Consider the following 27,027-nt stretch of genomic DNA (forward strand, 5'->3'; position numbering starts at 1 on the left):
CTTTCTTTCTTTCTTTCTTTCTTTCTTTCTTTCTTTCTTTCTTTCTTTCTTGTTTGTGTTTGTATCTATAGCACTTTGCATAATGCTGGACATAGAATATAGGTCTTAAGAAAGGTTTATTGGATTGAATTGAGTAAAAGTCTCAGAGAGACTCTTTGGAACCCAAATCTGGTGTTCTTCCTACTATATCCCAGTTCCTCTTAATAGTCGAGTCCTTCTTGCTTTATAAAGGCCTTCCTGACCATTTTACTTTGAACTGGGTTCTTTGAACTAAATTATCTATCTCAAACTCACATCTGAGAGGATATCAAGGCCACCAAGCAAGACTCAGTAGACCTGGGTTTCTCCCTCCTACTCTGACCTCTTCCCCTTTTCTGAACTGGTCACTTAGCCTAGATGGCCCTCTACTGTTATTTATCTTGTCGTGTATATCTTTAACATGTTTGTAAGCTCCTGAAAGGCATTACTCTAAATCCACTGCCCTCTCCACCCTTTGATATTCACTTTAACACTTCAGTAGATCAGGGATTTCACTTGTACAGTCTTCTTTTTCACCATTGGCAAGTTCAGCTCTCTGGCACTTTCTTATTTGGTAAGGTTTATGGCCAGCATAATCTTCTATCTAATTCAACAAACATTTGGCAAGTACCTATTATGCACAAGGCTTTGTACTTGTGGGAGGATATGCTGATCCAGAGATGAAGGCATGACCCTTGAAATCACAGACCTTACAGTGTAGTAGAGGAGACAAGGCATGCATGCAAATAACTATGCCAATAGAATGTCATCAGTATTACCTCTAAGATTTTTTCCATCTAAATCCTATTATCTGATGACTAGATATTATTTTTTATTCTTTTTTTCTTTTTTCTTTTTTTTTTTTTTGTATTTTGCTAGGCAATGGGGTTAAGTGACTTGCCCAGAGTCACACAGCTAGTGAGTGTTAAGTGTCTGTGGCGAGATTTGAACTCAGGTCCTCCTGACTCCAGGGCCAGTGCTCTATTCACTGCGCCACCTAGCTGCCCCTCTGATTCATAATAGACCGTTTCGTTGAGTGATTATGAGTAAGTCACTTCGCTTCTAAGCCTCAGTTTCTTCATCTGTAAAATAGGGACAATAATCATTATAGTATATATAATAACTATAGTATTACAATAAGTATAAGTTTTAACTTAACAGGATTATTGTGAATTTAAGGGCAGAGTTGATTGAACCAATCAATCACTCCTACCCCAATGGAAGTATCTAGCCTCTGGATATTTACTAACTGTGTGACCCTGGGCAAGTCACTTAATCTCTAATTATCTAAGTTTCCTCATCTGCAAAATAGAGACAATAATAATACCTTGGAAGGTTCTTGTAAGGATAAAATGTGATAATATTTGAAAAATGCTTCTAAACCTTAAAGTACTATATAAATGCTAGCTATTAACTAATGAGATGCTACACCCTGATAACTTTGTCAGATGAGACATATCAAATCAGTCAAAGGATATTGAACTAAATGTGAATAATGTAGTTTACCAAGTTGAGAAGGAGTAGAATGTTCCTAGCCATTGGGTGAAATGAAATGATGCTATGAAAGAAATGTGTTGAGGTTGATTGAGGAGACTCAGTCATACCTTGTAAGGCTTTGCATAAAATAAGAAGCCGATCAATCAATTTATTAAGCATCTACTACATGCCAAACATGTGTTGAGTATACAGAAAAAAAGGCAAAAAACAGTCCCTGCCCTCAGGGAGTTTACAATCTAATTGGGAAGGCAACATGTAAACAATATATATACAAAGCAAGCAATATACAAGATAAGAAGGAAATAATTAAAAGAGGGAAGGCATTGGAAAGGTGTAGGTGAAGTGTTCCTGTAAAAGCTGGGATCTTTGTTGGAACTTAAAGGAAGACAGAGGTCAGTAGTTGGAGTTGAGGGGAAGAGTTCTAGGTTGGATCTCAGGATTTGAGTAGTGAGCCAAAAGAAGACAGTTCTAGTCAAGCCACTGCGGGACTCACTTGTTGGTGGGGGAGGGGAGGAGCCTTGAAGTCCTCCCTCTCTCCCACTTCCAAACTGCTAGACCAGAAGATCCTTTATACTTTGAAATATGTGAAAAATTTGGACTTCTCATCAGTGTTTTAGCAGCAAATCTAGAAATAACAGTGGCTGGCAGCAGTTTCTACCTACATAGAAAGCCAAGGACAAACTAGGTACATTCAGGAAAGGCAACTACAGAGCCTTCCCAGGAGCCCAGTAGAAAGCTATGCAATATTTAAGGGAAATATCATAAGGACTCCCAGACAAAGGCCTTCAAGGAGCTGTGAATTACCCATTTTGTTACATCATATGTTCTAAGGTTGAACCCATTTTCCCCTGAACTTTGTAAGTACTTGTTGAAAAGCGTGCCCCTGCTTGAGGGAAGGGCTGAAAAGTGTTGTAGAAACTATTCTCACTATCTACCCCTTGGTAAAAATCTGATTCCTAAAAGCCAATTCAGTCCATTTGGCTAATTGATATTGGCTGATAATGCTTGGGGGACTCCCAACCAGTGGGGACTTTTGAGCTATAGAGTTATAGAAAAGACCTCCCCACCAACTCTTAGACTTGACTCTTAACATACCAAGGGCAAACATGGGAGCTACCCCGTGAGGACCTGGCTTGCCAGCATGAATAAGAAGTTGACAGTATATCCAAGTAGATCCAAAGTTCAGACTATGCAGGATAAAATGCACTTGATCCTAGTTGAACTTATTTTCTGTTGCTTTGTGAATACTTTGTTTTTACTTTACTCAATATCACATCCCTCAGTAGAATGTTTGCTGACTGATAGTAAAGACTTACTTCCTTTTTGCCTTTGTACTCATAATACTTAGAGCAATACCTAGCATGTAAAAAATGTACACCACGTCTGTATTTTTATTAATACAAGGAACTACCAGGTAAGGATACTCCCTTTACTATTGCAGGCTGGCACCTTCTCTGCAATTTTTTAACCTTAGAGAGCTGTACAAAAATGCCTTACCCTGGGCAACACAGCCAGTATGTTTCAGGGACTGGACTGGAACACAGGTCTTCCTGGCTTCAGGGTCAGTTTTCTGTATACTATGTTTAATAAAGGTTGAATCAAATTTTGATAATTATGAAATGAGTTCATTGGAGGCAAAGTACTTTAGAGGACAGAGATTTGGCCTTTGTGTCAAGAAGACCTATTTTCAAGTGCCACTTTGGACACATACTAGCTATCTGAATATCAGTAAGTCACTTAAATTGCCAATGTCCCCTTGACATTCCTACAAAACTTATTTATAACTATCTTTGAGTCATCAACAAGTCACTGATTTTCATTGATAGAAGGAGTTTTTACGCTGGAAATTCCTTACAAACATTGAATCATAGGTCTGAGCAAAAATCAATTATAGAAGGCAGTTAACAAATCTTGACACTCTCTGGAAATATTAGTCATTGTTATTATTTTTATTATTATTGCTCTTAGGGAAAAAATCAAGATATTAAATTGAAGAAAATGTCAGTAGGATTTACTCCTGCTTCAGGAAGAGCCATATTGACTTGGTTGCCGTATTGTGTTTCTCTCCCATTTATTTGTTCAGCTGCCTAAAGGCTGCCAAATACAGTCTCACATTAGCTCCAAGTTAAGATGAGTAAGATGCTCTTTCATCCTAATGAATTCACATGATCCCAATGTGAACAACTGAACATTCTTCATTCAAATCAGCCATTAATCTGCCCCACAATTTTGCTTCCTCTTGAGAATGACCCCACTGCCAACCCAATCACAAGGGAGATGTCAGTGATTTCATTCATTTTCTAGCTCCACTCGAGGTGCCTTAAAAGCATGAAATTCTTGGAAACCCAAACCACTGCCTTTCAGTTACAAGACCACACACTACACAGAGTTGAAGAGTTTCTCAGCTGATACATACCTCCCCATTACGTTGTCTTCTCTTCACTTCCCCCACCACCACCACCACTGCAACCCAGGCTGTCTGGCTGCCAACCTCCATCTCAGGTGAAAATGAAAGTCTTGTCTGGAGTTGAGTATTGAGCCCAATTTCAAGGAATATCTCATTCTGTTTGTCTCTAGGGCTCCGTTGGACCACCAGGAGAAAAAGGACCCCCAGTAAGTACAATGTGACTGAACAGTGGCTACATTTCTATAAGCAATATGTTGGGGTGCTTGGTTGAGTATTGCCTCCATCAGTGTAGATTGCAATCCATATAGCCCTCATTTTATTGATTCCCCCATGAGGATCCTTTCAATGAGCTAGTGACTGTGTTATGATTTTTTTACTATTTTAACAGATACTATCAAAAGTTAACATCTTTGAATGTTCTCCTGGGTACCAGGAAAACATTAAAAGGTGACAACTATATGTGTATGACAGTGTATGTATGCATGTGTATGTGTACATATATATATATATAAAATATATATATAATATACACACACATATACAAATACATATATACATATACATGTATACACAAATACATGTATACATATGCATGTACACATATTCATATATATGTGATAATTGCTAAGAATGAGTTGAAATCAAAGGAATTATTGGTGTTAGGTTTATAGGGTTGAGTTTGGGAAAAGAATAAAGTTAATTTAGTCAGTGCAAGGATAATGACCAGAGAAAGGACTGAAGTGTGGATAGACTGAAGATAACAATAAGAACAAATTATAGGTTTAAAAAGAAGGCTGAAACACAGAGATGAAATGATGAGAAGTTGTGGTCTGGTAGAATAATATTAGGACAAAGTAGCCTCATGTTTCAGATTCCACAGATTGATAAAACATTTCTTAATTTCATATATAAAATACTCATGTGTATCCATGAATATGTATTATTATGTATATATATGCATATATGTGCAACTATGCATATATTATGTAAGCATATGTATATGTATTCCCTAATATTCAAGGGGTATTTTTTTCTTTTTCTTTTACTCAGGGATCTCGAGGATTACCCGGATTCCCAGGTCCACAAGGTCCAGCTGGACAAGATGTAAGTAAATAGAAATTATGTATTCTACAATCATGAATTTATAAACTATTAGATCTTCAAAAGACCACATGAACATCAACTCATCCAATCCCTAATTATGGAAATTGTGGCTAAGAGAGCAGAAGTGACTCCTATGGCCAGACAGTGAGCTAGCAGCAGAAATCAGATTCAAATGGGATTCCGTGACTCCCCAGTCAATGCTTGTTCTCACTACACCATTAGTAAGCCTAATAAGTCCATTATTAAATCAATCAACTAATCAATAAGCATCTATTAAGTACTTGCTATGGACTATTATTCTAGGTGCTGGGAAAACAAAGTAAAAAATGAAATAGTCCCTATCCTCAAAGAGTTTATAGTCTAATAGGAAAGTCAAACATGTATATACATAGAAATATGCAAAATAGATAATGTAACCTTTTTATAGAGACTGCACTAACAAGTGAGGGGTAGGAAGTGAGGATCAAGAAAGACTTCATGTAGAAAGGGGCACCTGATTTGAATCTTCAAGGAAGCAACGGATTCTGTCCCCTCAGTCATATCCCAGATGAGGTATAATCCAGTTTTCTCCTAAAGTCTTCCTGCAATCAAAAACGGAATACCTTCAGGGGGAACCTATTCTCCTTTCAAATGGCTCTACTTCTTAATACATTGAGTCAAAATCCCTTTATCTATACCTTATTTTTATTGCTCCTGGTCCTACTTTTTGGTGTCCAACCAAAAAAAAAAGTAGAATCCCTCTTCCATATGGAAGCTTTTCATATCCCACCTGTTATTTTCTTTTATGGGCTTATTATCCCATTTTCTTCATTATATATGGTGGCTCAGTGGATCAAACATGCAAGGCTTGAGTTCAAATTCAGCCTCATATTTACTAGCTTGTATGACTTGCTAGCTTCTTACTAGCTTAAATGACAAGTCGCTTAACCTCTGTTTGCCTCAGTTTTCTCATTTATAAAAAGAGGATAATAGTAGTAACTTGGCTTCTAGAGGTGTTGTGAGGATAAAATGACTTAATACATTTAAAGTGCTTAGCTAGATGCCTGGAAAATAGTAAGGATTATATAAATGTTTGTTGCTGTTGTTCTTGACTATTATGGTAACCCTTATCTTAACAAACCACAGTTTCTCAATTCCCTTCTGGTATTGTGGTGCTCAGAATAGACTACAACTCCAAATGTTATCTGGCTGGGACAGAGTACAGAGGGGCTATTACCTACTCGTAATACCTGCAAAATATGCATTTTTGAGGCTATCATGTAATGTTATTGAATCATGTTCACCTTACAGTACCCTAAAATGCTTAGATGCTTCTCACAAAAACTGTTATCTAGCTAAGTTTCTATCATTTAAAAAATTTTTTTATTAAGTCTATATAGAGAACTTTACATGTTGCCATACTGAATTTTACATTCGTAGGTTTAACCCATCATTCTAACCTTTTGAGATCCTAGCAGATCTTTACAATCACGTAATCTGCTAGCTATCCCTCTCAGCATGGTTCCCATTAGAAATTGTCTTTTACTTTTCCTAGCACATTTCCTAATTAATGACATGTGTCAAGCCAGCTCCAGGAAGGGATACAATAAATGAATGCCCATTAGAGCACTTCCCACCTACCAAGGCACCCCTCTTAATTCATTAATGTCTCTAAATTTTAGAAAAATCATCTTGTGACAAAATCTGCTTTCCAATAACTTCCATCCATTGGTGCTAGCTTTGCTCTTCAGTGCCAAACAAGGTAAATCTCCTATATGAAATCCTTTCAAATAGCTGGATACAAGTGATAATCCTCCCACCTCCACCCTGCTACACATGCTTAGCCTTCTCTTATTAAGGTTAAATGTCCTTGGTTCTGTTTGTCAATCTTTCTATGACATAGACTCCAGTCTTTTAATTGCCTCATTTACTCTTTTCTAGACACATTTCAGTTCGTCAATATTCTTCCTAAAATAAGGCTTTCACAAGTAATAGTTCATAGTAAATAAAAGCTTTACAATCATACAATGGACAATTTAATAAAATGTGTAGCATATAGGAGATCCCACTATGCTTATTATTTTTGCTTATGTATATCTATGTATATCTATGTGTATATGTGCATATGTATATATATATACATATATACATACACACACACACACACACACATATATATAAACTTTTGTTTTGATAGAGCAAAACTCCACTCTAACTGGTTTCCCTCCAATAAGGTGTCTGTCATTCATAATGTAAAAATTATGTAAGATTTCTTGCAAAATGTAACAGAGGTAATTATGTTTGATAACAAAATTTGATAACTAATCATTAGTATCAGGCAAGATGTAAAATAAGGAGTCATGCTCAAAAGATGTTTATCACTGTCATGGAGGAGATCCAACATAGAATCCAAGTATAAGAGACAATCACTCTAGATGGTAAGGCTTTCCAGGTACCCAGGTTCCGAGTACCCACCATGCAGGTGTCATTGTTCTGATTAGATCATGGCCTAGAATATTGCAGAACCTCCTAAATGAGATCCCAAATCCCTCAACACAGTTTGGTCTTACTGGAAAGCTAAGACACAGGAAAACCAAGTAGACAAAGAATGCCTGTTGTCCCGCTGTGGTATATAGATGGATGGATGGCTTCTAGAACTCTAAGATAGATGATAGATAGATAGAGAGATAGAGAGATGCAGATATGTTGATTATACATATATAGATATGCACATTGTATATGTGTTTGTGTGTGTGTGTATGTGTAGTATGCACATATACAGGGGGAGCTAGGTGGTGTTACAGATAAATCACTGGGCTTGGAATCAGACTCATCTTCATGAGTTCAAATCCAGCCTCTGATATTTGCTGGATGTGTGATCCTGGGAGTCACTTCACCCTATTTGCCTCAGTTCCTCATCTGTAAAATGACCTGGAGAAGGAAATGGCAAAACACTCCAGTATATTTGCCCAGAAAACCCCAAAAAGAGGTTATGGAGAGTCTAATACAACTGAAATGACTCAACAACAACTACATGCATATATACATTATACACACAAATATGTGTATATACACATTGTGTATGTGTACATATGTGTGTATATATGTATATGTATATGTGCATATATATAGTGGAATTATGGATGAAAATGTACACACACATATTTTATATATATATATATATATAGACACACATACACATATACATATACCCACATATTATGTGACAGTAGCTGAATACTGACAATGAGTTTCCTCAATTCACTATATGGCCTTTGGGAAATTAAAGGGTTTTTTTTTTCTTTTTTTCTTTTTTTTTTAATGATTTCAGACCTCTCATTGCCACAAAGGCAGATCTTTTTTAATGCCAAAATTCTTCCAATGATGTTGTGTGGTTGTGTTTGCAAGTCATGGAATATTATAGTCTCCAAAGAAATTAAATTTGAGGATAACCCAAAGGACAATGAAGAGTTAGCTGCATGATTGATGTCATCATGCTGTAAAACATTAGAAACAAAAAATTATTAATTCCTTTATGAATTATGAAGAATAAAATAAAAAGTATACAATCAAAGAAATGCATGTCTAAAAATGTAGACTAGTCATGTAGAGACACCAAGGGACAACCAGTGGACACCCTGGTCAACTTGATGATCTCAAGAGAGATTAAGGAAGCACTCCAAATATTGGGTGGATCGTCATTGTGAATTTATGGGAGATCATGGGCAACAGTCAAACAGGATAAATGGGGATGGTTGGATGGACTATGATCTCCATAGAGAAAATATTCACATGTAAGAAGTCACAGATGCCTTGTAGTCTCAGTATTGCTGACTCTCAAAGATCCCAAGTTATTTTTTTGAACAAACTATTCTTGAGCCACAACACTGATTTTTTTTAATAATCCAAGAGTGTTTCTTTACTTTGATCTACTGAAATTCATCCCATCATTGCAGTTTAACATTCTACTTCATTCACTTCTTTTTGAATCTTTATTCTTCCTGTGAATTAGTAATTCCTTCTTGTGTCGTCTACAATTTTATAAACAAGCCACATAAGCCCTTATTGTGATCATTGATAAAAATGTAAAAAAAAAAAATCTTAGAATCAAGCAGAGACCTCTCAGGCACTTATCTGGAAAGTAGATGAATAGCCTGAATCTGTAAATTTCATTGGTGTGGGGGAACTCCCAGGTGAGGATACTCCTATCAATACCAGTAAACACCTTCTCTGTATGTACCTTAGTCTTAGAAAGTTGCCTTGAGTGCTGAGAAGTTAAATGACTTGCTCAAGGTCAAACAGGTAGTTCATGTCCTGGGTTGAACTTGAACCTGGTTTTAAGGCCAGCTCTGTAAACTCTCCATCCATAATTCTATGATGGCTCTCATTCCACTGGAGACTTCCATCACATTTGACAACAGTCCAGGAATGAGTACTCTTTGGGTCCAGTCATTCAGCTAGTTCCAAATGCATTGAATTGTACTTCTATCCAGCCTGTTTCTGTCTTTTCCATAGACATCACCAAAGAGACTTTATTAAATACTTTGTCAAAATCTCAGTAAATTCCTCTGTTTCCTCCATTGACTCATTTGAGCTTGAAGCTACCTGGGCTTCTGATGGCTAAACCAGAAGTAGAAATCTCTGACAGGTTTTAGCAAGTAGTAAAATAATTAATTAACTAACTGCCAAGATTCTTATGTCAGGCAAAAGTGGAGAATTATATAGGAACAGTAGGGACTTGTATTTTCCTAGTACAGAAACTATTTATTCCTTGTGAACAGGAAAAAAAATGAAAGATTGTATATTGACCTAAAGATCATGCTTTTTCATATTCTACTGTCCTCCATATCCCCCCTAACAACCGTCAAACCCAGATGCTTCTATAATGTCAAGGGTAATGAACTTATTTATAAGGGACCTCAGAGGTCTTCTAATCCAACTCCCACTGGAAGCATGAATCCTGTCTACAGTGTCAATAATGTCCTTGGCAAGTAGGCATCAGTTCTATATCTGAAAACCTCTAGTGAGACAGGGATCTCATCCCACTATGTAACCATTAATTTCATTTTTAGTTGGCTCTATATTTTGTGGAAGTTTGCCCTCATGTTTAAGAGAATTCTCCCTTCCTGTAATCTATTGATTATTGTCCCTAAGGATAAGATGAACTATGTCTATAACCCCTCTATGCACACTTATTCTGCACTAGAAACTTCCAACATAAAGATTAACATATCAATTTATATTTATAACAAACATCTATAGACATATCACTGGGTCTTCACAGGATACCTATGAGGCAAAGAAGGACTAATACCTACACTTTACAGATGAGGATAGTGAGGCTCCGAGTGTTTAAATAGTTTGCTCCAGGTCACACATCTAATAAAAGTTAATGCTAGGGCATGCAGTCAGGTCTTCTGAGTGCCCTTGTCACTGTTTCTCATTAATGAAGATTCCCATTCTTCCTATGGATCACTTTTGCAAGGGTCATGGGAAGAAGAAAATGTCAAAACACAAGAATGGCCTGTGTGTAGCCAATATAATAAGATCTTTGTTTATTTCTTTTGTAGGGTCTACCCGGAAATCCAGGAGAAAGAGGACCACCAGGAAAACCAGTAAGTTGTCTTACTCTTTGATTTTTTTTAAAGCCCCAATTGATCTTGTTTTTTTCTTTTATATTAGTACCATCAAAAAACCCTGCTTCACATGAGAAGTTATTATGGATATATACTCTTCAAGAACAAAGGACAACAACTGACCAACCACTGTTGTTATTATTATTATTATTATTGAAATATGGAGGAACCATATTATTATTGAAACATTATGGAACCAAATAATATATATATATATTCAATATTCAATAATATTTCAATATCATTATATTATTATTGAAATATTATGGAACCAAAAGGACATCACTATGTTAGAGTCAAGTTACAATGTGTCCAACTGTGACTGATCAAACCAATGTGAGCTTGGAATGCTCTACCAAAGGTCAGATACAAATAGTCCATGTGAACATCTGGAGTGGATTCTCTAAATTTGCACATCTCACATTTATTTTGAGCTACTTCAATTCTGCTTTGCTAATAAAGCACAGCCCCTTCTCTGATAAGGGCATGCCACATTGGGTGGTCCTGTGCCAGGGCCTCCTATGTCACACAATCAATTCCAAAGTTCCTAAGAGAGACCTTGAGAGTGTCCTTGTCTCACTTCTTCTGACCACCATGTGAGTGCTTATCCTGTGTGAGTTCTCCATAAAATAGTTGTTTAGGCAAGTGTATGTTTGGTATTCAAACAATGTGATCAGCCTATTGTAGTTGTACTCTCTGCAGTAGAGTTTGAATACATACACAGCTAGTATATATTTGGATCAGTTATAACAAGTCTAATCTTTCCTCCCCAAGAAAACTTCAATTACTCACTCTCTCCCCACCATCCTCCACCAAGTCTTCTCTTATGATGGAATCTATAAATTCACCCTCACTTAATACCATTCTGAACTTTAGGAAAATTATTCAATATCTTTGAGTCTCAGGCCCTGATCTATAAAATGAGAACTGGACATGACCTATAAGCTCACTTTCATTTCTAGATCCTATGAGAACAGGTCATTTTGACCTTTTGTGAGAGGAGATAGACAATTAGGACAGCAGTGGGTGGAGTGCTAGATTTAGACTCAAGAAGACCTGGGTGCAAAACCTGCCTCAGACAGTTACTAGCTGTATAACCAACACTAGACAAGTCACTTAATCTCTCTAGTCACTGTTTCCTCATCTCTAAAATTTGACCAATGATATCACCTACGTCACACACTTATTTTGAGAATAAAATAAGATAAGATATAAAACACTTTGTAAACCTTAAAATGTCATAAAAATATTAGCTATTATTTTAGAAGGTCTTGTTGGGGAAAAGGATGAAAGGAGACAGGATGAAGAGGTTTATAGAGATGAACTTAGGAATTGGTTTTCCATTGGCCTCATCTTTTGCTCAGATTCAACTTTGCCTATATTGATTGATTTCTATCTTGGTAATTCATGTTTTGTGTTCTCTGAGTAGGGCTTCCCACACTTGGTACAGCCTATGTCAAGACTGCCCTTATTACTCTTGAGGAAATGTAAACTATAATCAAGTTCTTGTGTGTCCCTATATGAGTCCCCCCCAGCCTTTTTTTTTTAAATAAAACCATCTTTCTCTTGCAGATATCCTAATTGTAGCTCTTTCTTTTGACAGGGTCCCTCTCCTCTTCTATCTCCAGAGGATCTCAACCTCTTAGTGAAGGTAAGAGCCTTTTTCATGTTCCTCAATTTAATTGATTAAAATTTAATAAACATTTATGTTTATTATTTGTGTGTGTAGGGCAATGTAGTAAGTGCTAGTGAAGATGCAAAGTTTAGATGAGGTAGTTCCTGCCCTCATGGAGCTTATAGTCTTAAAGGGTATGTAGAATTTATATGTAGATAATGATAATACAAAGTAATAAGTGACACGTTTATTAAAGGAGTACAAAACAAAGTACTATGCTATGTCTATGGGAGAAAATGATTATTATAGGCTAAGCAGAAGGCTTTTTTTGGGAGAAATGGAATTTATATTGGATTTCAAAGGATAAATAGGAATTCAAGAGGCAGCAAAGGTGATGGACAACATGCTGGGTTTAAAATATTGGTTGTTCAACAGAGAATAGTCCAGTTTGATTAGAGGATAGAGGGCTGTGGAAAGGAGAAGTTTGAGGTAAGTTTGGAAAAGCAAGGTGATTCCCAATTGTGGAAGGCCTTTAATTTTAGAGAATTTTGATTTTGTTTGAGTCGGCCATCAGGAGCCATGGAATGAGTTTGAGCAGAAGAGTGACATGAAGATCTAAACATAAAGAAGATTAGTCTGGTGTCAGTAAGAAAAATAGATTTCAGGAGAGGAAGATAATGAGGTAAGAAGACCTAACAGGAAACTGTTGCATCAGAGAGATAGATTTAAATGATAATATGAACAGGGATATTGCAAAGGAACTACAGAGGAAGGGCAAAAGGAAATATTGTAGAAGGTGTATTTCCTCATACATATGTGTGTGTGTGTGTGTGTGTGTGTACATGTATAATCACTTGTATGTGTATATATATGGATACACATATATAATCACTTTGCATATATATCACTTTACAAACCTTAAAGGATTATATAAATGCTAGCTGATACAAGTAATATTACAACCACTATTAAATGTCGTGAATAGAATGATTATAACACCCTAAATGGGGTCTGATTGGTAGAGAATATAGCAGAATCTCACTTCCCTTGCCCTCAGTAAGTAATTTTTATGTTTTGACCTATGTCATCTTTCTCCTAAGACATGGGAAATAATTCTACTCTCTTAATCTATGACCACACATGGATTGTTCCATAACATATATTTATGAGATATATAATTTTCATGTTTTTACTTTGCTCAAAATCTTATTTGGGCTTTAGGACAAGCCATGTAGTAAATGTGCTCCTTACCACATGCTCTCCTACAGAACCATTTCTGATGTCCAAAAGAAAGCCTTTGGGTAACATTTGAAAATGCCTCATGAATGCTAAAATCTCCACACTCTAATTTTTAGTCTTCCTACACATCAAAGTCTCGTGATAGATAATTATCTATTTTGTGGGGAAATATGTCTTAGCACAAGCTTTACTCATTTTTATTGGCAAGCTTGTGTTTTTTTACCTTTTCAGACATGGCAAAAAAATCAGTAGGAATTGATTCAATCTGTAATTTATTAGCTGTTTTTATTAGCACTAAACATTTCTCATCATGTGGTCCATTTAAATATGAAGGATTTAGAGTCAAAGAATCACAGAATTTTCAAGTTAGAAGTGACATCAGTGTCCATGCAGTTCATCCCATCCAATCTCCAGAAAGAATCCCCCTCAGCAAGTGGCCATTGTGCCTCTATTTGAAGATCTTACATCTGGAAAACATACTCTACCCCCAAAGCAACCTGTTCCACCATTGGATAACTTTCATTGTTAGGAAGTATAGTAATTTTTTTTTCTTTTCCTAAAATCAACTGTTTTTCTTCTTTGTAATTTCCACCCATTGCTCCTAGTACATTATTTCTGAGGTCAAATAGAAGTTGTCTAAAAAGCCTTTTCTACTTGTCAGCTTTTCAAGTCCTTAGAGGCAGTTTTCATGCCCCACCCCCTAAATTTTCTGTTCTCCAGGGTAAACATCCCCAAATCCTTCAGCCCATCCCTAGATACCATAAATACATGTTACTTTCAGCTCAGAATTCTACTTTCCTTCCTCTGGATGCCCTCCAAGTTGTCAACATCCTTTCTAAATTGTGGTGCCTACTATTGGTCTACCAGTTAAGAAATACTGGCAAGAAAGGAAATAAAGTAACTATGGAATATTTTCTTTTTAAAATTTTTTTTATTTTGTTAAAGTTTCCAATTACATGTAAAAATTTAAAATTCATTTAAAAAAATCGAGTTCCAAATTATCTCCCTCTATCCTGCCCATCTCACCTCTTAAGAGGCAATATGCTATTGATTATATATATGAAGTCATGCAAAATTTATTTCCATATTAACCATGTTGCAAAAGAAACAAACACACACACACACACACACACAAACAAGAAAAATAACATAAAAAGCATGCTTCAGTTTGCATTCAGTTCATCAGTTTTCTTTCTGGAGGTGGATAGTATTTTTCATCATGGATCCTTTGGAATTAATTAAATTAAGCCATCCTATGTATTTTCTGACCATCCATTTAGAAATCTGATAGCTGTTTAAAGTCACTGGTCTATAATTCACAGATTCCATTCTCTTTTTGGGGAAGAGGGATTTGGTAGTGGTTGTATAAACAATGGGCAGTTGCAAAAGATGTTATGCAGGTAAAAATGGCAAGGTTTGGCAACTGATAGAATAAATGTGGAAAGGAAGAATGAAAAGTTAAGGAGAATGTGGAGGTTGCTAACCTGGAGAACTGTAAAAATGGTGATACCTTTAGTAGAAATAGGGAAGTTCTGAAGATGGATGGGTTTTGAAAGAAAGACGATAAATTCTGTTTTGTTCATGGTGAGTTTGAGACATCTATAAATCATCATTTTGAAATGTTCAGGAGGTATTAGGTAGTTGAAATTTCCAATATGTAGTTGGGATTAGAACTCAGGAGAGATTGGGATTAGATATATAGATCTGGCAATCATCTTCATAGAGGTGATAATTGAGTTAACAAGGAAAGATTGTGTTGAGACAGAAGAAAATTCTCAAGACAAATCCTTGAGAGTATACATAGAGTTAGGAGGTGTGATATGGATGATGATCTAGAAAAGAAGATTGAGAAGTAGTGGTCAAGTATCCTAGGGAAGAAAATGATCTACCTTGTCAAATGCTGCAAGGAGGCAAAGAAAGGAATGAAGATTGAGAAAAATTGATTTGATCTGGCACCCAGGAGAGTGTTGGTAACTTTGGAGAGAACAGGTTCAGTTGAGTGATGAGCTCAAAAGACATATTACAAAGGGTTAAGAAATGAATGAGAGCAGAGGAAATAAACAGAAATGCTTTTTCTAGGAGTTTGGATATGAATGGAAGGACAGAGAGAGGACAAAACTTGAGAAGATAGTAGGGTGTAGTGAAGCTTTAAAAATATTATTACAGATGGAGGAGATTTGTTTTTGTTTTTGTTTTAAATAGCAGAGAAGGAACCAAAAGATAGGGAGATATTAAAGATTGGAGAGAAAGAGATTATTGAGGGAGCAAATTTCTTGGGGAGGCAGAAATGGATGGTATCAAGAGTGAAAATAGAAGAAGAAAATGGGAGAGGGTTGATGTCAAGGGTTTTTTGAGATACAGAGAAGGGAGAGAGAAGGAACTTACAATGGTTCTTTTTTATTTTCTTAGTAAAATATTATTCAAGATCCTTAGCTGAGAGGGTGAGGTAAAGGGATCTATGTGGGAATTTTGAGGAGAGAAGAGGTTTGGAACAGTCTCTCTGGGGGATTGTGGTAATGAATCAATTAAAGAGGAGTAAAAAGATTGCCAATGGGGACCCAATTGAATTTACATAACAGAAATGTGTAGTCGGGCCAGTTACCTTACTTGAAAGACATTTTCCATTTTGCCCGATAGCACCAGAATAGAAGCAGAGGAAGATGGTTGGAGTAATCTAGTTTTGGGGTTTTGCAGAGCACAAATGGTGAATAGGACAAAGGAGCAGAAGGTCAAAGAAGATAGGAAAGTGTGGAGCTGAACCGGTTAACTATAAGGTTGAGATTAGGAAGGTAAGAAAGTGAAATCAGAGTAGGGGTGATGAAGAAGTACTTGGAGGTAAAGAGATTGCAAGTCATTATAAAGATGAAAAATAGGTATGAGTAGGGTGAAGCATAGGAAAAGATGTTCCATCATTCGTGAGTGACAGAGATGTAGAATGTGATCATCCCTATGTGTGACATGTGGAGGGAGGAGTTGATTATGGTATTTGAGGAAAGTAAGAAATTGAGATGTTAGAGTATTTGAGGAGAAAAATCAACATGCATATTCAAAGTCTCCTAGTAAAAGACAAGGAGTTGAGAAGGAAAAATAATGTTGACATCTAGCAACAAATGACATGGAGTAGACAACAGCCACCATGATCTTGATTGGGTGTTAAATTTGGATAAATCAGACCTCAAAGAAGTTGATGAATGACTGGCAAGGGAGAATCTGGAAGTGGCAGTGAGTAGCAAGGAGTATTCCAACTTCCCTTCCAAGACCAATGTCTTAGGAAGTTTGGAGGCAATCACATCTGGTTGAAACTCAGAAGATGGAAGAATGATGAGTGGAAAAAGCTAAAAATGAATGCAAGTTTATTAAATGTTAAACAGGAATTCCAGAGGGCCCAATGAAAATGTCAAGCAGGGCTGTAGTGGGACATGGGAGACAGTAGGGTTGGAGAAGAAAGGGAGGAAAGAATGGGAAATAGGGGATAGGAAAGGAGGTGGTTTATACTTAGGCAAATGATGATTAAGTGACACAGAGAGGTTGTTGGTAACTTTGGAGAGAGCAGTCTCAGTTGAGTCTTAAGCTCAGAAGCCAGTGTTCCTAGTTTAGCTTTCTCCAGTTAAGTAGAATACATCTGATCACTTTTCTACCTCACATTTAATTTAAGGGTAAAACAAACTGTTTTAGATGTAGCATGTGCACACAAGAAACTTACAATTTAATTGGGGCAGACAATGGACCTATATGTCAGGTTCTCACTTTCTCTGTTATTTGCATGCCCAGAAGAATAGAGAATGGGGTCAGAAGCTGTTGTCTAGGATCCAGCTATCAGTGACCTTCTGACACAAAACCTCCATAACCCAAATTTTCAACCAACTTTGGTCAACTTAACAGCATGGATTGACTGGCACAGAAGACTTCCCCAGGGATACACAGGGGACCAAAAATAGACTCAAGGAAAGCTATCCAGGAACACCAGTCTGCCAGAACTACATCACTCCTTCATAACAGATCTTGTGTAGTCCTCTTGTCTTTCCTCCTTTCCAGATAATCAGCTTTGCCGTGACAATATAATTAATTACTCTTTGATACGCACCCACCCAACACGTCTTCCTCTTCATAACACCACTAAGCATATGTGTATGTTTATAAATATGTATATATTTGTTGTGTTTTATTTTTGAACAAATCTCACAATTTATTTCTTTACTGAAAAAAAAAGTATGCTTCTTGAGGGCAAGGACTATATTTTATCCAAGCAATTAATACAGTGACTAGCACTTTTAAATTTCTGTTTGTTTAATTGTTTGTCTGGACCTGTGATCTCTCCACTATTCAAGATCTACAACTTGTCTACAACTTACTGTCATAGAAAACTATCTGGAGATATGGAAAGGTTCAAGATAATGCATCTAATATGCATGTGAGTCAGGTTGTGAACCCAGGGTTTCTTGCCTCTCATACTTTTAGAAGGACAAAATTAGTACTTAATCATTTTAGGCACTCATCATTCCTTTCTGTTAATCTCTGGCAAAGGATGAAAATGGGAAAAGACATATCTCAACCATGCTTGTAGTGTATTTTGCATAACTTTAATAGGGAAATGTTTCTTTTTTTAAAATTGTTCATGATAGTTATTTATTTTTATTCTAGGCTGCTACTAAATTGTAAGTTCCATGAGGAAAGGGGCAATTTTTTAAACCAATCTTTGTATTTCAGCCAGTGCTCAGGGCGGGGCCTTACACAGAGGAGACATGAATAAATATTTATGGACTGAATAAGTTTTAATAATGTTTGTGATGTCTCTTCTTTTTAGGATGTGTGCAATGACTGTCCACCTGGTCCTCCAGGACTTCCTGGCCTTCCAGGTCTGAAGGGTGATAAGGGCCTCCAAGGAAAACCAGGAAGAGATGGTGCAGATGGAAAAAAGGTTAAAAGAATATGAAAAATAATGGGGAAAGAGTACAGCCAAGATGGCGGAATAGAGGCAGCAACCCAGTCCAACATTTCCAACATTCCCAACATTCCCCTTTAAACAGCTATAAAAATAATGCATCAAATCAAATTTTGGAGTGACATAGCCAACAAAAGGTCAGAGTAAGACATTTTTCCCACCCAAAACAACTTAGGAGGTAAGCAGGAAAGATCTGTGACATCTGGGTCAGGGACAGCCTGGAGAGTACACGGTGGCAACACCAACAGTGGGCCTTGGAGGTGACAGCAGCAGCTTCAGTAGTTCTCAGCCCAGACATGCTAAGGAGATTGGATAACTGGTCAGAAAGAGATTCCAGAGGACCGTGAGCTGACATTGGATATAGGACTAGACACTGGCAACTCCATTGCCCATACACAGTTCTGGGTCATTGTTCCATGGTGTAGAAGAGCACTAGCATTTGTGGCTACAGGGGAACAGGGGAAGTGATCACAATTCAAGGTCAGAGAGGAGCACTAGTGCTTGTGGTTACAGGGGAGCAGTGGTCCTTCCTGGGTAAAGATTAGAGTGCAGACCAGAAGAAAAAATAATGACACATCTCCCAGGATAGCACCACCTTGGAAACACTGAAGACTTACAAATGTCCAGAACTAACTCTGAAAACAGCAGTATAAAAAATCCTGAAGCTTGGGATAGTGCCTCCCCATCCCTACCTGCAAGTGAACAGAGTCCAACTTTAACATAAAGTTCAGAGTTAAGAAATAGTCTGGAAAAACAAACAAACAACAAAAAAGGAACCTGGCCATAAAAATCTATTATGTTATGAAAGGAATCAGTGTTACTCTAACCATCCCATGGTTAAAGGAATTGGGGATGTTTAGTTAGCTGGAATGTGACTGTTGCTGTTATAGAGAAGATTATATTAATTTTGCTTAGTCCCAAAAGGCAGAACTATGAGAAGGGGACAGAAGTTTCAGAGAGATAAATTTAAGCTTGGTGCAAGGGAACCTTCCCCAATCCCCAGAATTAGCAGAATCCAAAAGTGGAATGGGCTGCCTTTGATCATAGTAGATTGTCTCTCACTGGAGTGCTTCTGAAGACTAGATGGCCATGTGTTAGGGATGATGTAGAGGGATTCTTGTCCAAGTAGGGGTTGAACTAGATGGCCTTGAAGGTCCCTTCTAGCTCTTGAGATCCTGTGATGTTATAAAACTTCATTCAGGGAGAATCAGGAACACAATGAATGAAAAAAAAAAAACAAAGACACTGAAGTCTTTTTTAATATTTTTTTCAATTACACGTAAAATTTTTTAACATTCATATTTGTTAAAATTTTGAGTTCCAAATTCTCTCCCTCCCTCCCACCCCTTAACCTCATTGAGAAGGCAAGCAATTTGATATAGGTTATACATGTGTAGTCATGCAAAACATTTCCATATTTATGTTGGGAAAGAAAACACAAACCAAAATAAAAACAAGAAAAAATGAAGTAAAAATTAGTATGCTTCAATCTGCATTCAGATTTCAACAGTTTTTTTTTCTCTGGAGGTGGATAACATTTTTCATTATAAGTCCTTTGGAACTGCCTTGGATCTTTGTATTGCTGACAATAGCTAAGGTATTTAGAATTAATTGATCATCCTACAATATCAGTGTTACTGTGTTCAGTGTTCTCCTGGTTCTGCTCACTTCACTTTGCATCGGTTCATGTAAGTCACTGTGGTATTTTCTGAAAGCATCCTGCTCATCATTTCTTATAGCAAAATAGTATTCCATCACAATCATATACCACAACTTGTTCATCCATTCTCCAATTGATGTGCATCCCTTCAATTTCCAATTCTTTGCCACCACAAAAAAAAGCCACTATAAATATTTTTGTATATTTAGGCCCTTTTCCTTTTTTAATCTCTTGAGATACAGACCTGGTAGTGGTATTACTGGATCAAAAGATATGTACAGCTTTTTAGCCCTTTGGGAATAGTTCCAAATTTTTCTCTAGAAAGATTGGATCAGTTCACAACTCCACCAACAGTGTATTAGTATCCCAATTTCCCACATCCCCTCTAGCACTTATCATTTTCCTTTTCTTTCATATTAGTCAATCTAATAGTTGTGAGGTAATATGGAAAGGGACCTCAAAAGACATCTGCTATGAACTCCATTCAAGACAATAATCATCCTTATAGCTTTCTATTCAAGTGGTCATCCAGTCTCAACTACTTCTAGTGACAAGGAGCTCACTACCTTACAAGGCAAACCATTCCAGTTTAGAATAGCTCTCATTGTTAGAAAATTTTCCTTATTTTGGATCAAAATTCAAGTGATACTTTTTTTTAAGTAAATAAGGTTATGTTTCTTTAAAAATACCATAAGATTCAAAATGTTTAGAAAAAATATATGCTTTGACTAGTATAGAGAATTCCCAGTGAGGAAACTCCGGCAAGCTGTGCAGCTCAACACCTCAACACCTCCTCTACAACATCTAGTTTTACAGTTAGAGAGTTAAGTAATTTGCCTAACACACAGCCAGTAATTAACAAGTCAAAGTGGGAATTGAACACTGGTCTTCTTGACTCTGAAATCAACTCTTGTTCCACTACAGAACACTGACTCTCAACTATTCATATACTTCCCTTTTAATAACACAAATAATAATAACATTTGGATATATACATACACATGTGCACATTTAAAATATGACAGGCAGGATAAAATAGAGACCTGATGTTAAAGTCTTAGAGTCTTAAGTATTGAAGTCTTACCTTTGACATATACTCGCTGTACGACCTTTGGCAAATTGTGTAATTGGTGCCTAAAGGAAATTTATGGGACTATAAGAATATGCCTTTCTATATTATCAGAGGGTATTTCCTCACTGAGAGATTCCCCTAGACCAATGAAAAAAAGTATAAATATATAAATCAGAACCTGTTTTTTTCATGGATGTGGTAGGTCTTCCAATGAGTAAATATACATATGTGTATATTTTATATATCAATATACTTATATGTATGTTTATCAATACTTCCTTATCAATTCCTTTATCTATCATCTCCCAATCTCCCTATCTATCTATCTATCTATCTATCTATCTATCTATCTATCTATCTATCTATCTATCAGTCATCACTAGACCAGGGTTTTTGTCATGGCTTCTCCATTTACTAGCTATGTAGACTTAGACACATTTCTCCACCTCATATTTTAGTTTCCTTATGGAAACAAGACTAGCACAAACTACAGAGTTTTTGTGAGTATTAAGTGAGATAATGTATTTAAAGTGCTTTTTAACTAAAGTATAAAATATATCTATTTTGTATAGTTTTAAATGTACAATATCACTATCTACACACACACTATATATATGTGTGTGTGTATATATATATATATATATATATATATGTATATATCTGTGTATGGTATTATATATAATTATACTCTCCCCTAAACACTATGGGTTTGGTTATGGGAGTATTTTTTCCTTGTCTTATATGGGGAAACTGAAATTTAGAGAACAGAAATGACTTGTCCAATGCCATACAGCTATGACAGAATCAAGATTGGAACCCTGGTCTTGTGTCTCTATCTCTTGGACTCTTTCAACCAGTTCCTGCTTCATCTCTAGCAATAATTATACTAACATATTGATGGGCCTTTCCCCTAGTCCTTCTATATACCAGTGATTCTATGTGATTAGACATATGCACTCTCAATTGTCACATGCTAACCATTTTTTCTGGCTTACCAGAGTTCTAGGAATCCAGATGCACACTCAGTGAATACTTTTTTAGGGTGATGATTTGTCAGTGGTTCTAGGCAGTAGCCCCATTCATTCATTCTTGTCTATTTGCTTTTTCTGCATCACAGGGAGATGCTGGACTCAAAGGCCTCCCAGGACCTCCTGGAGTAACTGGACCAAAGGTTAGTCAGATTCAATAAATATTTCTCAATTTTCTGTATTTGGTTATTTTCAATCATGGAGAAGAAAATCATAATTATTTATATTATGTGTGTATGTTTGTAATGGAAGCTTGCACCTGCAAAAAGCTTTCCTTACAATAATCCTATATGGTAGGCAATAACAGTATTGTTATCTCCAATTTACAGGTGAGGAAACTGAAGCTTATGGGGGAGAATTGACTCATTAGTTCACAGTATACACCTTCTAAAGAGTCATAACCAGGATTCAAATCCACATCTCCTGATTCTAACCCCTTTGTGTATTCTTTCATATCAGGCTACCTCTTTGGAACATCCTATCATCCCTAGAAAGACTTCCCTACAGCCAATAAGAATCTTTTACTTATATATAATGTACATTTTCACAATTATATCTCATTTAGTTATTTATGTTAAAGGGCCTTTTATTGATCTTTAGCTGTTTGTTTATATCTTCTTTTCCAGCGAGGAAAGCAGCTTGAGGGTGACAACTTTGTCTTATGTATCTTTTGTATCTGCAAGGGCATCCACTGTGGGTGGAGCCACACTTGATGCAACTTATAAATATTATAGCGTCATAAAATCCAAGATCTTAAATTTCCTTATTGGCCGTCTTATCTAAACTCCCTATACCACAATTCCACTGGTGACTGTCAGGCATAGGTCTCTGGGGAGAAAATTGTAACATGAGGCAAATTTGCTTTGCTGGCCTACAATTACAGTGGAGTGAGCTCTATATGAATTTAGAGCTGAAAAAGAATCTTAAAAATCATCTCATGTCTTCACTCAAGAGAGGAGGAAAATGAAAATGACTCATCCAAGGTCACTTAGGCAAAAAGTACCAGAGATGAGATTCAAAAGAAGGCTATCTTCCTTTTCCTTTGTGTCTATTACTTTTTGATAGCTTCTTTAGAATCCCAACTTTGGAAGGAGCCTCATTCATCATCTAGTTCAATCTGGTTAGAAACTTCCTGTACAATAGCTCTGTTAAGTATTCATCCAGCCTTAGCAATGGGGAGCTCACTACCTGAAGTCAGCCCATTGGACTATTAGACAACTGAGTTTTAGCAAGTTCTTACATGTTAAATGACTAAATGTTAAGTAAAACCTGTGAATTGCCATACTCCACCTAGCAGAGTATGCTTATGAGTGCAACAGAGAATCACAGAATCAGAATTTGGTGAGATCCCAGCAGCTATCTAGTTCAACTCATACTTTAAAAAGAAATGTTTTCTACAACAGTCTTGGCAAGCCTCTCTTTAAAGGCCTCCAGTAACAGAAAATTCACCTCTTCTTAAGGCACCACATTCCTCATTTGGACACCTGTGGTTGTTAATAAGTTTTCCTTATGTTGAGCACAAATCCCTGTAGATTCCATTCATTGGTCCTAGATCTGACAATAACTCTTAAAATATTCAAAAGATATTTCCGCTATACTTTCTCTTCTCCAGGACAAATGTTCTGATTCCTTCAAACCATCCTCATGTGGAGTGGGATACAGTTTCCTCCCTTGTTATCTTGGTTATCCTCCTCTCAATACTTGGGCATATCTATTCCCTTCCTACAATAAAGTGGGAGCACTGAAAACAATATTGCATTTATTATATGATCATGTCAAAGCATGTTCAGACTTTCTTATTCCTGGTCCTGAACACCATGCTTCTCTTAATACAGTCAAGATCCCGTTGGGTTTGTCTTTGTGTTTTATTTTTCCCTGAGATCTAAAATCCCATTAATTTCCTTCCTTTCCTTCCTTCCTTCCTTCTTTCCTTCCTTCCTTCCTTCCTTCCTTCCTTCCTTCCTTCCTTCCTTCCTTCCTTCCTTCCTTCCTTTCTTCCTTCCTTCTTTCCTTCCTTCCCTCTGTATTCATTCATTCATCTATTTGTTTGGTTAATTGTCATTTTGGAAGACAATCAAGAAGGCAAAATTTTCCCATGAATATCCAAAGTATATGAGCAGCTTATTGTATATTATTCTTTCTGTGGTCATCAGCAATGGTGAGGCTAGACTGGCTGGAAGATTTTCTTTTTGAGTGCAGTAATTCAAACTTGCCATTTCACTGAGGCTCCTACTCTTAGTTAATACTCCATCCTCTAAAACTGCCTGTGTTGAAACAAATCAATTATACAGATAAGGAATTTTGCCCCTATGTGCCAACTGTTTTCCTTATCAGCCTGCCATCATGTGAAGGTTGATATCTTGGGGGTCATCTTCCATCTTTGTCCCTTTAGAATTCTATTTCGGGGTCACCTCACCTTCTTTATTTCTCTAGTCTGGCAAGAAAGCCTCTATTCCCCGCTCAGTTCCCGAGGCTCACAGTCTCAGGTGTCAGCTTTGAATCCTCCCTACTCCTCATCACCCACATCTATTCTATTTCCAAATTCTATGCATATCTGTCCCCACCATTCAATTTCATTCAACAAGGCTTAAGCATCTACCGTGGGCTAGGTGCAATACTAAGCCCTTGAAATATTAGCACAGAAATGAAAGTCTTTGCTCTTAAGTTGCTTACATTCTATGGTTAAAAAAAAATCTCCTTTTCTGTCCTTTGAATTCACCTACTTTACATAATAATAGGTAGCCTTTGTAAAGCACTTTAAATGTTTGTTCATAACAAGCCTATCAAGTAGATATTAGAGGTGTTATCCCATCTGACAGAAGAGAATGCTAAGATTTAGCAAGGTTAAGTGACCTGCCCAAGGTCACACAACCAGTAAGTGTTAGAGTTGGGATTCAAACCAAGGACTCCCCTGACTCCATCCAGGCTAAGAATTTTTCCTACTACTCTAGAAGAGGGGTGAGAAAACTATGGTTAAGGACTGCTTATAGGTCTGTGAGCTAAGAATTGTTTTTACATAAATTTTTGTCATATTTTTAAAAATACAAAAAGACCCCAAAAGACAACAACACCTCATTCTTAGTTCCCTAAGGGCCTTAACACAAATTGATAGCAGTTTGCCTTTGGCTCTGAGGCCATAGTTTACTGACCTTTGCTAGGGCATTGCTCTTGTCAAGCCTACTGCCAGTATGCTAACTCATGTCTTTATTATTCCCCATTTGAACTATTGTAATATCCTCATTGTAAGTCTCCCAACCTTCAGTCTCTCTCCAAAAATCTGTCTTTCCCATCCTATCTCACTTAATCTCTAATCAGACCACTCTTTTGCTCAAAAACTTGTAATGACTTTCTATTGTCTTCTTATTAAAATTCATATTCCTTAACTTAGCATTCAAGACCCATTAGGAATGGGGCCCAAATCACCTTTCTAGGCTTCTCTTGTGATTTATTCTGTGATTTTTGCCAAACTGGTCTACTCCCTACCCCCCACCCTGAATTTGCTCTCTGCCTCAATGTCTTCGTCCACATTGTCCTCCTCCAACCTGCATCGCCACCTTTATATCCTACCCATGCTTCTGTGTCCACCTTAAATGCTGCCTTCTCTGTTAAGCCTTTCCTTATCTCCCTTCATTTAATATGTTCTCTTCATCTGATCTTATTCATGAGCCACCAGAAATGTGTTTACTTTTACTAGTTTTCTTGAAGATAATTGATTCCAAGCAAGCCATTTAATTTGAAATAGCATAGTGAGGAAAGTAGTTCTATGATGTGTCCCAAGTACAACTGTAATGCACTGTTCCACAGATTAACATACCATTAACAATAAGAGTAGATACACCTCACAAACATTTAGAAAAGAGAGCAAGTTGCAAAATCATATGGGGCCAGGGGACATAGGGAGGGGTGGCACAAGGCAATATATTTTGATGGGGCACACTTTGAAGGGGCAATTCACATTTATGAATCTACAAAGCCATTGATGTGTTCTTGTGATGTCCTCATGCCGCTCTTGTAGGGTCTGCTCATTACTGATCGGCTCCCCGTTGAGCCACTTACTAATATCTAATTATAGCTAACATTTATATAACTCCCTATTACAATAATTACCTCATTTTAACCCTAGGGTCCACATGGTTCTTTCATCTTCAGCTTTAAGGAATTTATTTCAGAGAGTTATAAATTTGTTCACAATTGCTCCAAGTCCCTAGTTAGGAAAATGCTTAACATGTAGGCAGAGCTTGGACTTTCTACCTATGATTTGTATTTGTATCTATATCTAATTCAAACCTGACCGCTTTGAGGTTGAGGCAAAATTTGGTTTACTGGACATGTTTGCAGAATAAAACAGCAAATTATATTATAATGTCTATCTGTGGCTAGATAGACACTGGGAGGAGAAGTTATGAAAAGAGTCGACCTTTTCTTGGGACTTCCCTCATCTTGGGTCTTTTGCTCTGAGATGCCTGCTCTCTTTGGTATCTCCCTTCTTTATCACAGTTCAGTTCTTCCTTTGCTCCCCAAAGACATGCTGGAAATGCCATGCTGCTCCAACCCCTTGAATCTGAACCATCAGAATCACTCACCCGGGGTTCTGAGATTATTTCTTTTTTTAATACAAATTGCCTAGCTCATGACCCAGTCTCTCACACAATAGCTTTGATTGTTTGGAGAAGGTCTACGGGCTCTCTTCACATTCAGTTCTGGTTACTTGATTGAATAGAAGTTAAAGTGTCAGAGCTAAAGTAACAGTGTTTCAACTCTACCCTTATACTTATATATCACTTTAATGTTTGCAAAGTGATTTGCATATATTATCTCATTTTATCCTCA

The 27,027-nt window shown here is 36.9% G+C and overlaps 1 protein-coding gene across 1 annotated transcript in view; it reads left to right on the top strand.

Annotated features, from left to right (window-relative positions):
- The window catches only part of COL22A1 (collagen type XXII alpha 1 chain), a 523,255-nt gene that overhangs the window by 420,880 nt on the left and 75,348 nt on the right, over positions 1-27,027 (top strand). Inside the window, exons 40-45 of the mRNA XM_027845270.1 lie at positions 4,093-4,128; positions 4,973-5,026; positions 10,576-10,620; positions 12,245-12,292; positions 18,300-18,413; positions 22,287-22,340. Of these exons, the coding sequence (XP_027701071.1) occupies positions 4,093-4,128; positions 4,973-5,026; positions 10,576-10,620; positions 12,245-12,292; positions 18,300-18,413; positions 22,287-22,340 (351 nt within the window). The remainder of the gene's footprint in view (positions 1-4,092; positions 4,129-4,972; positions 5,027-10,575; positions 10,621-12,244; positions 12,293-18,299; positions 18,414-22,286; positions 22,341-27,027) is intronic.

Source organism: Vombatus ursinus, unplaced genomic scaffold (assembly GCF_900497805.2).
Source record: "Vombatus ursinus unplaced genomic scaffold, bare-nosed wombat genome assembly UNPS02005236.1, whole genome shotgun sequence".
Taxonomy (NCBI): domain Eukaryota; kingdom Metazoa; phylum Chordata; class Mammalia; order Diprotodontia; family Vombatidae; genus Vombatus; species Vombatus ursinus.